At 41.9% G+C, this 15735-nt stretch overlaps 1 protein-coding gene across 1 annotated transcript in view; it reads left to right on the forward strand.

Annotated features, from left to right (window-relative positions):
- Positions 1 to 6991, forward strand: part of LHFPL3 (LHFPL tetraspan subfamily member 3) — a 187528-nt gene extending 180537 nt beyond the window's left edge. Inside the window, exons 2-3 of the mRNA XM_075494580.1 lie at positions 4047 to 4283; positions 6987 to 6991. Coding sequence (XP_075350695.1) covers positions 4047 to 4283; positions 6987 to 6991 — 242 coding nt within the window. The remainder of the gene's footprint in view (positions 1 to 4046; positions 4284 to 6986) is intronic.
- The last annotated feature ends 8744 nt before the right edge of the window (positions 6992 to 15735 follow it).

The raw sequence follows: 15735 nt of genomic DNA on the forward strand, positions 1-15735 counted from the left end.
ATTTAAGTCTTTTCATTCAATAGGTGAGTTTTCCAAATCCAAAAGTTTCTGAATTTATTAGAACTGGATAGTAGTAAAACAGTAGTAGCCTTTGTTACATCTCCATTTCAGTCACATTTCCATTAGAGACAGCAGAAGTTTAGACAAAGATGTGGGACCCATGTCTGTGTTATAAAGTCATCTCTTAGCAGTTTCACTGAAATTGCATAAAAGTTTCCATTTTTCAAATTTGTACAAAACTGAAAGTAATTTCCTTCTAGACAAAAATCTTCTAATCCTCTTTAGCAGGATTAAAATGTAAAAATTTCTAGCAATACAAAGTAGATCTGTAGGTGGATTTTATATCTGTCTTTTTGGTCTTGTAGCTGATAAATGAATCATTACCTGTTTCATATTATTGAGCAAGTCTGTATTCTTAAAGGCATTAGTGCAAAATATTGCCTTAGCAAGTGAAGACTTGAGGTTGACTAATGTTATGTTAACCACCACAGGTAAGGTATGATTCCAACATCTGAAGATGCTGACCAAGCAGTCATCTAGTAAAAAGCATGTAAACTGTATAGGCAAAGGAGATAATAATAATATCCTCTCTTTGATATCTGCCTTTATGCAAAGGGATCTAGTCCAGCCACCATTTACCTGTGTGTCTTATTACCAAAAGAAGTCCAACTGCAATCAACAGAATGACTCCAGAAAGTTAAGCAAGTATATCAAAGCATGCAGGAACAGAATTCAGGAAAGATGAGTTAATTGGAAGTCTGAGGAACTCAGCTGGGAAGCTGTGCACTGAGTTCCTGAGATAAGGGCCCGTATTTTTAATTACCTAGGTGGAAAAGAACAAAGTTAAATTATCTTTAGGAAGTACTAAGAACATATGTCTGATGTGCTATGTAATAAAAAAACACAGAGATGTCAGTATTTGCTAATTATTCTTGCACCTTAGCAGAAAAATCCCATGTCTATTGATCGTTAACTAAGCATTAAGCTTCCCCTCATTTTGAGGATGATTAATAAAAGTAAACTGGCTTTGGTAGTTGCTGTTATATAGTAAACATTTGTCAACATCTACCTGGGTAAATGCGGACATTTTCACCAACACCAGAAGTATGCAGATTTGACGCATTGTTTCAATGAAATCCCTCACAACTGTGAGGGCAATGCTTATGTGTTGACTGCAAGAAATAATCTTTCTGGAAGCGTGTGTAACCAGCTCGAGAAAGAAAATTGTTGTACATTTGTCTCTAAAATCTTCGGAAAATCTTATGAAATTGTGCAAATGAGTTAAGGCAGGCAATAGGCAACTACAATTTGTCCAACCTGCATGTTCTGACTAAATCAATGCTTATCTAATTGTCCTTGTTTCTAAGCCTAATTGTCCTTGAAAGTATGATAAGCCATTATATTTTCACACAAATGAACTGCTCAGGAAGAATTTGTCAAATGCCTTAGGCGCAAGTTTTATTCTACATCAGATGCTTTCTGCAGACACGCTTTCATGGCTTTGTCTACAGCAATTGTGTAGCTGTCAAAAGGAAAATACCATTCCTGAGCTCTGTTTTCACATCTGTTTTCCAGTATTTCATCATATTGATTCCGTGCAGGTGTGTTTTTGTTTTGTGGGCATTAGAGGTATGTAAAATGACAGTGCTTATGCTTGTCCAGAAAAGACAAGAACTTGTTGCAATTCCCAAAGCGACGGCAGCTGTTGGTTGCACAAGCTACTCTATGTATAAACTATGTTTTCCAAACAGAGGTCTGGTTCAGCAACCATTTAAAAGGCTGAAAGCCACACAGTGTGCTCTTTTCAATTAGCACATATACCTGCAATTTAGAGCACAGTGCACCAATATAATATTAAGACTTATAAAAGATGGTTTAGGATCCATTGTATCTCATCAGCCATGCTAAGAAAGAAAGGCTAAATCTGGAAATATGCTTGTTTCCAAGTTAGAAAAGACAGTACAGACAATTACTGAAAGCATATGGATTACCTGATTCTCCTAAATACAATAAAAACTGAGGAATGAACCCATTCAACATAATCTTTATTTTTTAATTTTTCTTATTTTACTTAATTTTTATATCCTATCCTCCCCTACTGAAGATGTCCCTATGCTGTTGCCCTAGCTAGTGCTGCACTCACGTTGTTTGCTTCAGTGAAGCCAACAAGTCCATCAGCATGACCAAGGGCTGCAGTTAAGCGTATCCGTGTACTATTCCCATGATAGAAAATGTGCCATGAGTACCCAACTTCTCTCTCCCCTGTTACCAACGTGCTGCCTCCCTGCCAAAAATCAGTTGAGGTTGGACAGGACCTCTGGAGACCACCTGGTCCAGCACCCCACTCACAGCAGGGCCAACCCACATGGGGTTTCCCAGGGAAAGACATTGTCCAAAAGCAACTGGCAATGCACAAATCATGCCTGCACTCCACTCCTTCAGCTGTGCCTGGTGGCAGTCCATGCGGGCAGTGGGAAGCCAGGTCCTATGCAGAAGTACATTGAGTCCAGTTCTATGAGACTGGCATATCGGTATGTTCTCTCAGCCTGTGGGTTTTCTCAGCTAGTGACTCAGTGGGGAGAGACCATGTTAGTGAAGGTTCAGGGTATGGGGTTTCTTTTTTTTTGTGTGTTTCTGTAATGATGTATCACCACCTCAGGACACATCGTATCCTCTCAGGGACAGAAGCCCTGCTGCTGCATCCCTGTCATGGTACCCTCCACGACAAGGCACACACTCCAGTAGGAAGAGAGGCAAACAACCTCCAAGGAGGCTGCTCCCCAGTGATCACAAGACGTGTCTGAACAGCAAGTCCTGTGCCAGCCCAAGGCTGTGACCAAACCTGGGCTGGTAAGATGCTGGGGCAAGGGCTGTGACCATGCTCTAGAGCCCAGCAGGACCATGCTCGTGGTCTCCTTGCCCAGGAACACACATGTCCCACCCAAGGTGTGGGTGGCCAAGCAAAGGTAGCCATGCATGCTCAGCCCTCACCCTGGCACCGTCCAGGCAAGGGATGTCACAGCAACTGCTGGCCAGTGGGCAAGATTGACTCTGCTTCAGGTGATGGAGCACATTACTTTTGAAAAACCAAACTTGTCACACCATTTTGCCTGCTCCACAAGAGCCACATTGGCCCATGACGCTACCTGCTGTCCCACATTGGGACACATTGGGAACCAAGGGTCAAAGCAAATTTCTGCTACTTAAAAATTAAGTTCAGCCTTTTAGCAGTCACCCAGGCTGATGGATGAGGACCCGACCACCCACCCACTGCCTTTGTCTCACCTGCAGTACGGCTGCCCCTACCTGGAGCGGCTGGTGGTCGACGTCAGCTAGCTTTCCAGGCAGGTAGAGGCTTTTCATTTTTCTTGGTGTTAAAAGGATCAGCGCTTTTTTGTGTTTGAGATGTCATGTGGTGATTTCTCAGGTAAACCAGATCAGAGGTTGACAGCAATGTTGACAGCTTATTTTTCCTTGCAGAACAATGTCATTACTTGTGTTTTTGAGGAGTACAAACCTTATGCATAAAACATATTTCAGCTAAAGGGGTTCTGCCAACTGACAAAAAAAAAAAACTTTGCTGTTACCTATGTGTGTTACAAGCACTTAGATTACCAGACATGATAGGTAGTTTTTTTCCTCTATTTTTCTCTGGTTTGTTTGCCTGACCATTTGACAGTAATCCGGTGTTTCCTTTGAATATCCACGTTATTAATAATTTTCCCCTTTTGTTTTGTGTGAGCCTTTCATATTACAATGAAAAAATCAGTCTCACCAGGAAGATGTGATTGTGCTGGTACAAAAACTGGCCAGGGATTCAGGATGTAACTTTTTTTTTAAGCAAGGTGCACAACTGATGTTGTATCTTAGGTTTTTATATTAAGTACTTAATCACAGCATATAGTTCTGTGACTTGTTTTTAAGTAACCTAGCATTGAATCTCAGCATGGAAAAGTGTGTTGCTTTAATGATAATTGTGTAGGTTCTCATCAAAATGAAAGTTTGGTCTCATTATCCCATTGTTCTCCTTTTCTTTTTTCTCCAAGCTGCCTGTCTCGTCCTGGGTTGTATGATTTTTCCTGATGGCTGGGATTCAGATGAGGTAAAACGGATGTGTGGTGAAAAGACAGACAAGTACACGCTGGGGGCTTGTTCAGTCCGCTGGGCATATATCCTGGCAATTATTGGAATCTTGGATGCCCTGATCCTCTCATTTCTGGCATTTGTGCTTGGCAACAGACAAGACAGCTTGCTAGCAGAGGAGCTCAAGTTGGAAAACAAAGGTAGGACTGCTTTAGAAACACTATTATCGGGTGGCCTTGAGGGCAATTGCTTAAAAACAATGATTGGTTTCATTTTATTTTATACTGAAAAGTTGGCATGCTGGCTTACTTCCTAAGTTGCTGGGAAAAAGAAAATGGAAGGGACAGAGAACATTTTGCTTTTCAGCCTCCAAAATCTAAGAAAGCTCAAAATTGCCATAACTGCTGCACAATGCATGACTTACCCTTAACAGTTTTTAGAGCTGTAAATGGGATGGTTTTGTGTTACCCACTTGTACATTATTTCATTAGCATTTAAGTTTCACTATCTCTGTCTTTTTCTATACCCCATGGAAGATTTGTTCATTTGGTTCCTTTAAGATTTTGCATTGTAACATGAATGGCTGTAATACGGCATTCCACTATATGTGTTAGCACAGTACAGTAAGGAGGGAGCATTGGCCTGGGAGATTGGTAATGAGCTCTGTAATGGGACTGCCTATACAGTGAGGCACCGGTGAACTAAGAATCAGAACCAGGAGTGAAGAAGAATCCTAGTTCTTGTTTGATTGTGTTGCTTTGAGCTCATTAGTCAGCTCACAGGAATCTAGGATGCTGTAGTAACTGAATATTCATGCAGTGGGTTGGGGATAAAACACATTTCTAGATTAAGAACATGAAACTGGCTCAGCGCAGTAGTTTATCACGCAGTTGCAAGAGGAGAGATGCTGTTAGGCGAGCACGTGCAAGCCTGGCTGATTTCTGCAGCCCCTTCCCCTCGTACTCCCCCAGCATCCACAGCTGTGTATCTGATGTGACAGGTACCGCAGATGTCACGTTTCCCTGCCTTGTTTTTTTAATGGGCCTGTTGTCCCGGGATCTGTCTTATCCCTTCTGAACCTGCTGATACTGTCGGCTTCTACAGCACCACGTGGCAGCGAGTTCCTGAAGCTCACTACTGACTGCTAAAGAAGTACTTTCTTTTATCTGTTTCACATTGATCCCCTACTATTTTCACCAAGTGTCCCCTAGTGCAAGATTCTGCATTCAGCTCATCCACCACCTTTGTAATTTTGTAGGTTGCTTCTAATAATAGCAAAGATATTAGGAGCCCTTCACCACTGGATTGGAAATCAAAAGCTGTTTGGCAGCCTGTGTTGTACAAAAATGGCTGGTCTCGGTCGTGCTCCAGAAGGACCATTATCCATATGTCTGAAAGCACCAGTATGCTGGCCCCAGCTTGCTGAATTGCAGAAGTCAGCACATGCAGCCCAAGGATAAATGGACTTGAAGATTGAACTTCACATGCGATTCCAGACCTGCTTAGAGCCTACTAATGTTGTAGGTTAAGGAAAGTGTATGTTGCTTGCAACTGCATGTGTACATCTGTTCTGCAGGTAAACTGAGGGCATCAGTTTCAAGGACTGTCCCTGTGGCCCTTTTCTGTAAGGATAATATTCATCTGCATTTGAAAATTAAAACACTTATCAAAATAGCATTCACAGCTATGCCACAAGTGCTTTTGGCATCAGCACTGTGTCTGATTTGTCTATACCATACAGAGCTCATGAACCCTACAACTGCTTGTATCAAAGAAGTTGGCACCTTATGAGCAAAAAACAGCTTCTGGAGGCTCATCACCTCTCACGTCGCTGGCACAAGCTCCTGCCAGAACATTTGGTCCTCAGCATGTCGGACAAAATCATTCAGCAGCTCATTTTCCTTGGATTAAGCACAGAAATGTACCACATCAGCAGCTTCAAAGGAAACCAGAACTCAACAAAAAGGGACCCACCCCACTTTGTCCTTCACAGTCAAGCCTAATGTTCACCACTTTTTAAACTGTCTTTCAAATGAAAAGAAAAAAGGCAACTTGTCTTCTAAAAAGGACATCCTCTCCCTCCTCATCACAAAAAGATTCTGCTAAGCAACAACAGGGCAAGTCTAAATCCCCCTGCAGCCCCTCAGCATTTCCCCACCTACATGTGTTTCCCCCAGGCACAGCCACAGCCCCGGAGGAGTCCCAGGAGAGCACAGCAGGGGCATGGGTGGACACCACCACCACCCCCATCAGTGGTGGGGACGTGGCAGGTACCAGTGCCAGCAGAGCTCCAGCTCTCCACTTTGCTGGCCAGAGATCAGTCCTTCTTCTGGCCTTTTGGATGCCAGGAAACCCTGCCTGCATCCTAGTGAGCAAATACGCTACTGAGACAACAAGGCACAAGCACTTAATTCCCTCCAGTGGTCTCTGATCTCTGTACAAGACAGGCTGCAGCTTGCCATCTCCAACACTGTGCTGATGGAGCAGGGCTCTGGAGCATGGTCCCCACAGACCAAGGAGAGGTTTCTGCCAAGAAGGCTGCACTCTGAAGCAGGCACTGGGATGTGTAGGTAGTACTCATACATTTTTGCAGCTAGAAGTCATTTAATGGTGTTTAGGAGGAACATTTTGGCTTCATATGGCCAGGATTGTGAGGCAGGTTTTGTAATCCTGGCAGTCACTAGCTGCATGCTCAGGTGACCGGTTTGGGGCAGTGGTCTGTGGTTAGAGGGGGTGTTGATTACTTACAACATAATGATGAAGAAGCTGGTAGAACATTAGGGCCAACACTTGTCCTTGAGTTGGCACCAAAAAACCTCCTGTCTGTACCCCTGGCATGCACTGCACATGCATGAGGGCTTTGACGCTTACCCCGTAAACTATGTCCCCTTGTCCCCTTTCAGGTTAACAGATACTGGAGAACTACTCATCAGCATTAGTCCACATGCAAAGTATCCATGCGTCTCTTAGAAATGGTCAGGATGCAAAAATACTGAAATCAGCAAATATCACTAGCGTGCCTCCCATGTAAACACAAAGATAAGACTAAGGATATAAGCAATACCACCTTCAGCCTCCCAGGCTACTCTTAAAATGTGAAGTCAAAGCCCTCATAACAAGTATCCATGAATATTAAACACCCCCTCATCCCTTCTTCCTCCTCCTCATCTACATGAGGTCTGCCTCCAGGCTTGTGCTGGTTCCTGCTTCTACATTAGCAGGTATGGATGAGGAGCATCCCTTTCTCAAGGAGGAGTCCCTGTGCTGCTGCTGTCTTCCAAGAGGTAAAAACTGCGGCTGGATGGTCAGGGCTGTCCATTGGGTGGGACCCCAGTGACTCCTTCCCCTTGGTGGTGGTGATGTCCTCTGGTCACAGGCCTGGACATCCCATAGCCAGTGATAAGCAGGATGTCCCCTTAAAGGACAGTTGTGACTCCATCATGGCTTTTTGGGAGAATGCACCTGGGGAGCAACCAACACTGTACCCAAGAGGAACCTCTGCTTGCCCTGTCAGTTCTCCTCTGCTGCTGGGGCTTTGCCCAACACGTGTAGATATCATTACGTGGTAGCTCAGCGGAGGAGAAGTGACAGTAAATTAAGTATAACAGTCACAACAGTGTTCATTTATGTGGAAAAACCTTCAAGAGCAAGAAATTATTAGACTATGATCAGACAGCTGGGCAGCTGTTTTCTTAATCAGGTAATAGTTCTGTCTGGAGGCTTTGTTGCAGATCAGCTCCCACAGGCTCATTAATGGGAGTCTGCGGTGGCTGGCACCACAGCTGTTTCTGAGCATTGGTGACAAGGAAACAGTTAAAAATATATGAAATGCAACAAGATGGTAAAAAGGTGAGAAGATGACAGAAAAAGAGCAAGCTGTACTTCTCTGTAGACTTACCGTGCTGAATTGTCCACCTGCTCCATGCTTTTGATGACTACAGTTTGTATATTTACATAGGTTAATGAATGCTCATTAAGTAAGGAATTTGACTGTTAAAATTATTCTTGGGAGAAGATGGCTATATTTTTGCCATACGATAAAGTTTTCTTTTTCACTACATTATAAAAATAGTGCTTATTCATTCCTTATTTGCTTAGGTGTGAGAGTAAACTGCCGTGCGGGTTTCACATCTGAGAAATATAACTCAAGTTTGGCAGACTTTCTTCAGGTTATAGTCTATTTAATGCAGTTTCCTAATCATGCAGATTTTACACAACAATCCATACCTTTTTCATTTAGAAAACTGCCTTTTGAAAAAAAAAAGGTATTTCTATAAAAGACTTCCACATTATGTTTATGCCATTAGCAAAAGGAGGGGAGAGAACAGTATTACATGGTTTTCTTTAATTTATAGGAACTAATGGTAATGACTTAAAGGCCTGCATGTTATTAAACTAATGGCATGCAGGGTGATAACAAAAACAGTCAGAATTCACCTTAGCTTTAAGCTTCATCAACACCATTTTGAGTGAGCCATCAACAACAGGCATAAACCTTGGTGTGTTGCATAATGACATAATTTAACATTTTGAACTGTAATGTCTTAATGACATAACATTAAAGTTCTGGCCAAAGGCTGAAGAGACCAAATTAGAAGTTTTCAAAAGAAATTGAGAGTGCAGGGCAATTAGTTTTATGGTAGAAAGTGTTAATATGGTATGCATTATGGGTGATAAATGCAAGACCGTTCAGAAGAAACTATCCTGTTAAGTAATATCAGTCAGAGCAGGTGGATGATGCACTTTGTGGACAGCTGTGGCTTTTCTGATGGATAGAACAGCTTCACAAGGTGTTTACTTTTATCATTTTACTCATCTTTGGGGCCCATATGGTCACAGATAAGCAATTTGCACTAAAGATTTCCCAGAGTTACAAGTCTAAGGCTGGAATAGATAAAAGGAGCTGGGAGCTAGACAGGAGATTTGAAGGATTCATCTACCTTGCAGTGACTGCAACGCACACGGACTCAAGCTACACCACATCACTCCCAACAGCCACGTTGCAGAGATCTCGTCACAGAGCTCAGCGCAGGATGCCCAGCCCAGGACTTGCCAGTTGGTTGACACTTACCCCCTCATTATTCTCCATACCAGTGCCGTCAGGGCCTGATCCAGGTTGTTGAAGGTTGGCTCCATACATCTGCCTGAGCTGCAGTCACTGCAGAATAAACACCCTTAAAGACAGAAGCTAAGGGGAAGTTGTTTCTTGGTGACAAAGCAGTTTTCTGTAAAAGAAAAAAAAAAGTCTTGCATGGAGATTTGCGCACCTTTGGCAAGAGAATCATCTTCTATAAACAGGAATAGTCTACCCACATGATTGCTGCTGCAACAGAAAACCATCTGCAAAAGGCCTAGTATCTGAAGCTGAGTGGCAGGAGGCTAGCGGTGCACTTGTCCCATCGAGGGACTACATGACAGAGTGCACATCAGCTGTCATTCTTCAAAAGGAAAATAGCTCAGGTCACAACACATGTGCAAACTGCTGTGAAATTGCAAAGCCCTGCTTATCAGCATGTGGTTCTCATGGCATGCACTCAGAAACTTTCAGGCTAACTTGTTCAAAATTAGGTGAATAGACATATGAATATTGACACCTGATTTAAGTTGTCATATATAACTACAACGCATAAAAGAATTGCCAACAGCTCCGGTAGTAATAAAGAGTACAGATCCAGTCAGAACACCATGTATACCCCTGTATACCCATGTTCTTTATGCAATAAAATTATACAATATATACAATATATATGCAATAAAATTATCGTCCCTTTTTTGTAAGTTGTGTACCCCCTGACTCCTCCTGATACACAAAAAGTGAGTGTATGCCCCTTTTCATTTCAGTTAGCATGTACTTTTAAAAAATAAAAATACTTTCAGAAATAAAATGCAGGATGTCTGTTACTCTCTTCCCTTTTTTAGACTGGTATTCCTCTCCATGTCTGCTAGTCTCCTCCCATGTCTACCTTTGTAAAGAGTTCAAGAGAGATCCACTTCAGTCTCTTGCTGCTTTGGCGTGTGGCTCCGTGTTGAAAGCACTTAAGGTGACTTTGAACTCAGAATCAACTTGGCCACTTGAATTCCATTTGAGAAGGGAAACATGGAAAAAATTCATTGGGGAGTGATCTGTGATGGATTGCTATAGAAAGCCCACCACATGCACTTGCCAGGCTGCAGCTGGCCAGAGGAATCTGGAACTACGTCAAAATGTTTATGCTCTTGCCTCCTAGGAGAAGTATTTAGGTACCCTGCTTTTCAAAGGCAAAATCGGGCTCTTCTTTGAAGCCCACAGCCATAGGTTCCAGGTTGGGAATTCCTGGCCCTCATTTCTAGCTTCAAAACATGATTCTCTGCCATGTCAGCCAAGAACAAAGTCTTGTCACAGCTGTGAAGAGCTCACATGTTCTCTTTCGGCTTCAACCGACAAGTGGCTCATCTATCATAGCATCACTGCAATTAGCGCCAGTTGTTAATTTCATTCTTTAAATAGAACCTATTTTCCTTCAGGTATCACCTCCACAATGAGCTACAAGGAGCTCTGAGTACAAGAACAGTAGGCAAGTAGCACAAGACATATTTCATCTAGAAACCTGTAACTAGAAGCCAAACAGATTTTTTTATAAATTTTTTTCCCCAAAGTTTCCTTCTTTAGATAATGGCAACCATTTGCCTGTGATTTCAACTATATAAATACTATTTTTTAAAAAGAAAATATAAAGATAAATATGGAGATTTCATTGTGTTTGGCATCAGAGGGAACTTCCTCTCTCCAGAATGAAGATTCTCATAGCACTGCTGTAGGATCTATGCTCAAGGTATGAACTTTCATCCAAGGACTGTATGAACAGTCATTGGATCCAAATCCAGGACTTTCCTTTGCAGTGCCTTGGTGTTATGCACTGTCTTGCCCAGTGTATGTTGAATTCTGTCACACAAAGCAGGACAGCTCCAGCCAGAGGATTTTTGGGCTCCCTCCTCCACAGCAGTCTACAATATGTTGTGTAGGACACTGTTGGTGGAGATCAGAGCTGGAAGTCTGAGAACGTCCAACTTGAAGAGAGAACGTCCTCAAACTAAGGCAGGCAGAAAATCAAAGTATTTTGGAGGTTTTACTAGAAACTGAAGGGAAGAAACTGGGGAGTGAGACCAGAAGTCAAGGTTCTTCAATACAGACTTAGAAGACACTTCCAGGTCTTCCTTTTGAAAATGTCTACTTTTGTGTTTACAAGCATGTGAAAAGCACATGCATATGCATGTGAGAAGCTACTTAGATTTTTGTACTGGTATTCAGTGGCAGTAAGGCAAAAGCCTTGCAGCAGTGTTCAGAATAGCTGAGTTTGATTCCTGGTTCTCTTACTGAGCTTGGATCTATCATTTGATTTCTCCATTTCTCTGTCTTTTAAATGGGGAGGAATGAGACTGACTTTGTTGGTAAGGTCTGTTGTGGCTCAGTAATGAAAGGTAAATTAGAAAAGGTAAATGGTGGTGGAATTATTATTAAAGTGTGTATTCTGAGACTAAGCCCTGATAAAAGTATTTTATCAGGGATCTACTTTACCAGTGTGCTAAATGATGATACTCTTAAGGGGAGGCAAATGAGGCATCAAAACTAAAAGTCGAAAGCTGATTAAAATACCTTATTAAATAAAGGTCAATCTTGCAGTAGTGCTGATTGATACATCAGCTGATCCAACAGTTCCTTTCCAGCTCTACTTTCTATAATGAGAAAGTAAAATTAGTCCTAAACATATGCATTAATTACTTAACTGAAGAAGTTGGAGACCATGAATAAAGAGTCCTAGTTCCCCACTGATTAATGAAAGGAAAACATGGTGAACAGCTTTCTGTCTCATAGAAAGATGGATCCCACTTGCTGGTACGCTCTGTAAGGAGTCTCATACAATAGCTCAGTTAAAGAAATTATCATTCCATTTAATGAGCTCATGATATGAGGGACCAAGTATGGGGACTTAAAGGCATGCTGGTAGCAAAAAGCTAGGCAGCCTCAAAAAAACGCTTCTTAAACGGTATAGGAAACTCAATGCATTGTATGGGCTCTGTGCTCAGCTGAAAAATTCTGTAGGGCAGCAAGGCACAGAGGGATTGAGCATTACAAAGTGGAGTGACATGATGCATGGGAATGGGAGATGAAGTCATTAGGAAGTGCTGTTACAAGCTAAAACAAATCTTCGGGCTGATCAAGACAAGTCCATACAAAGCCTGGACAGATCTGGAGATCTGTGTTGTTAACTTAAAAGGAAGCCTATGGTTTGTTACAAGCAAGACCATATTTACTGAGCCAGAAAGTGACAAGTGCCATCAGTAATAGCTGCATTAGAAATGTTGTTTTGAAGCTTGGACAAAAAATCAGAGATATTTCACAGCACATAGATATATAAAAGGGAAGTAGCTAGCACATATTTCATTCTGGGTAGGGCTAGTCACACACAAAGATTATCATACCCCACCATCCACAACTTCTTCCCTACTGATAGAAACCACATTTTTAGGAGGAACAGCAGAGAATGGGAGAGCTCATGACTCAGCTGTTCTTGCATGAATGTTTTGGAGCAAAGTGTTAATGTAGACTAAAAAAATCAAGGCAGGTTTGTGCCAAGAATCTGGACTGTGACTGTGAACAGCTGATCTATGAGGACTTTTCTGCTGCCCAGTCCAGCCCGCCATTTGAGAGAGCTGCCTGGGCCGTCCATATGTTCACACCAGCCCTAATGTCTTGTCCTTGCACACAGAGGAAGCCTGTAGAACTGAGCTGTAATTGTTCCTTCTTGAAGCAGGTTCCAGTAATTTTCTTGGAAACCTTTCTCATGATTTAAGAAATCATTAGTTTCATTATCTCATTTCCATTGTGAATTGGTTTTGACTCTTCTTCAGCAGTTTCATAAAGCCAGGATCATTTTCTATCTGCAAACAAAACATCTGAAAAAAATGCAGGTAACCTCTCCCTTACTGGGCATAGTGTCAACAGAAACAAAGAATGTTGCCAGTAACTTTAGAATAAAGGAGCTATCAAAAAATCCAAATGAAAGCAAGGCAAACAGCCCTGTTTCCCAAAGTTATATTCAATGAGACATTTAAGTCATACCTAATGAGATATTTGAGATATCTGGCTCTTCCTGGTTTCTGTTACAAGTAATGTCCAAGACCGCTTACTACAGTAACAAGTAAAAGTTGTTGGCAGTGTAGTTTTTCTCTATTTAGCCAGTCATTATAGTGCTTTATTCTAGAACCTTGGAACTGTTCCTGTTATTTCTGGACCACTTCCAGAGTTGATCTGGACTTTCTGTCGAGTCCCTCATCTTCTCCTGAAAGACAAGCTTGTGGACTCCAGTTTGTCATTCCCCCTGACCTCTCTCCCTGGATGCCTGGGAGCCCGACCCTGGGGCAGGCCCAGACTAGGGCACCCATGTGTTTTAGTTCCTTGGCTCTGGGATGACCCTACTAGGGCCAAGTTTGCTGCGACTGAAAGTTAGGGTTCTGCTCTTGACTGCCAAGATCTTTGTCTGTTGACTTTGATATGTCTGTACAGTTTTACTACATACAATACCAGAAAACAGCAGTGGAAGAGGAAACGGAGATGTGATATTCATGAGTAATATTGCACTCAAGATTGCTATAGGTGTGTACTAACTTCATTTGCCAGAAAGGCATACCATATATAACCCAAAGATATTTTATCAAGGTTTTGCCTGTCTCTTGTATCTGGAGAATATTTTTTTGTTAATTCATGTTTTTAAATGAAATAAATGATTTTGTTCATAGCACACGGTCCATGTTATTATGTTTAATCTTTCAGGCATTTGGCATGCAAGCACTCCAGCTGTCAGAAATATTTTTATGCACTTACTTCAAGAGCATTTAGCATGAAATGTACTCTATAGACATGGTAAAACTGAAAATAGAGATTTTGCTGGACTCCCATTTGACTAAATGTATTTACAACACCACAGCGCATTTGATTTTACAAACGACCTTCACCTTAGTTTTGTAAATCTAAAAATTTTCAGGATCATAATGAGCTGGCATGAGGATGTCATTGCACAAAGTTATTCATCTCAAAATGCTCTTTCATCTCAAAGCACTTTCACCCTTCTAGGTGGCAGCGTTTGACATGAGACAGACCATTGCGCTGATTCCTATATGCTATTTCCCTCAGTTCCTGCCTTCTGATGTTCCCAACTGAGTCTCTCCTAATCACTGAGTGTATTGTTCCTGTCTAGTACATGCACGCTGAAACCAAAACTCACTGCTCTTTGTATAACTCCGTGTCTGATCGGCATGATCATTTAAACTAGTCTCCAATATCACACAGGCTGTAGGATGGCCTGAATACCCTCCAGTTTATTAGCACTGCGTAAACTGTGGAATCAGAGCTGGACACTGTTCCAGGAGTAGTTCTGACTCTGCCGTACCCAGAGGTGTTACAACCCCTCTACCTCTGCTCAGCATTTCCTTGTCTGCACTCAAGATGCTCAGTAGCCCTTCTGTCTGCCAGCACCACCCCAGCCTGTGTTCAGCTGACTTTCCGCAAGATCTCTGTCAGTGTGTGGCTGCGTTTCTTGCTCCTTGATGTATCATTTTGCATCAGGCCATGCTTATGGAATCAGCCATTTGGTAACACACATGAAAACTTCTTTGATCCTCTTCACCACGGCAGTTGAGAGAGAGCGCAAATGGACATTGCCACTGGCTCCCAGCAATCTTGAGAAAATCTGGATGTTGTAGGTCTATCTCCTCCTTCTTCCTCACTAGAAGGAGATAAAAGACATGAAGAAGAAGACGAGACCAGGAGCCACCTTCTTTCTTTTCTCATGTGTGCTGAATTCAGACACAAAAGCATCCCAACATAAGCCCTGTTCTCTGAACTAACAGGGTCGGAGCACTTTGTGCCTCCCTATGGCTTTGTTTGCTTTCCTTCCCCACTCTTCCAAGGGTTTCATAACTTCTCACTGCACTTGGACAGTTCAGTCAATAAAGGTAGATCTTTACAGTATGAATACTCCCCACTGTCTGGTATAGCTGAAGACCCCGAATGCCCACTGTAGGGTCTAATACGTGGACAACCATCTTGAAACACTGAGTAAATCCACCAGCGTTGCTACCAGCAATGAGGTGTAAAGGTAGAAAATTTCTTGCTTCCTGAACAAAGAGGCAATAGTTTAGCTGTACTTTTTACATTTCTACCATAATAATATATGTGAAAGATAAGTGTACATTGGATAAGAACTGAGAAAAATAGCAGTGTTATGTAAATGCCTGCTAAAATGGATGCATCTGGAATCTCTGCAGAGTACAATACTTCAGTTATTTACTGGTTACTTCAAAAAGAGCACATTCAGAAACCAAATTAGATTGGCATAGCTAAAATGGACTCATTTTATACAAAATGTTTACTACTATTCTTTTTAAGTAGATTATTCAACCAAAATCCTCAAAGCTTTTCCACTGGGCATGTTGGACATGATTATGCAGTGGGATTGTTTTCATCTTGTGAAATCAGTAAGAATTTTAGAGGGTGGGAGTAAATTGAATCCATTAGAGCAATTCATACACTTTTTAAATGGTCATGAATCTTACTTATACTAATCCTTGAGCACAGAGTTTCAAGCATTTTTCAGGTGTTTTAATGTTCGATGT

Source organism: Mycteria americana, chromosome 1 (genome assembly GCF_035582795.1).
Source record: "Mycteria americana isolate JAX WOST 10 ecotype Jacksonville Zoo and Gardens chromosome 1, USCA_MyAme_1.0, whole genome shotgun sequence".
Taxonomy (NCBI): Eukaryota; Metazoa; Chordata; class Aves; order Ciconiiformes; family Ciconiidae; genus Mycteria; species Mycteria americana.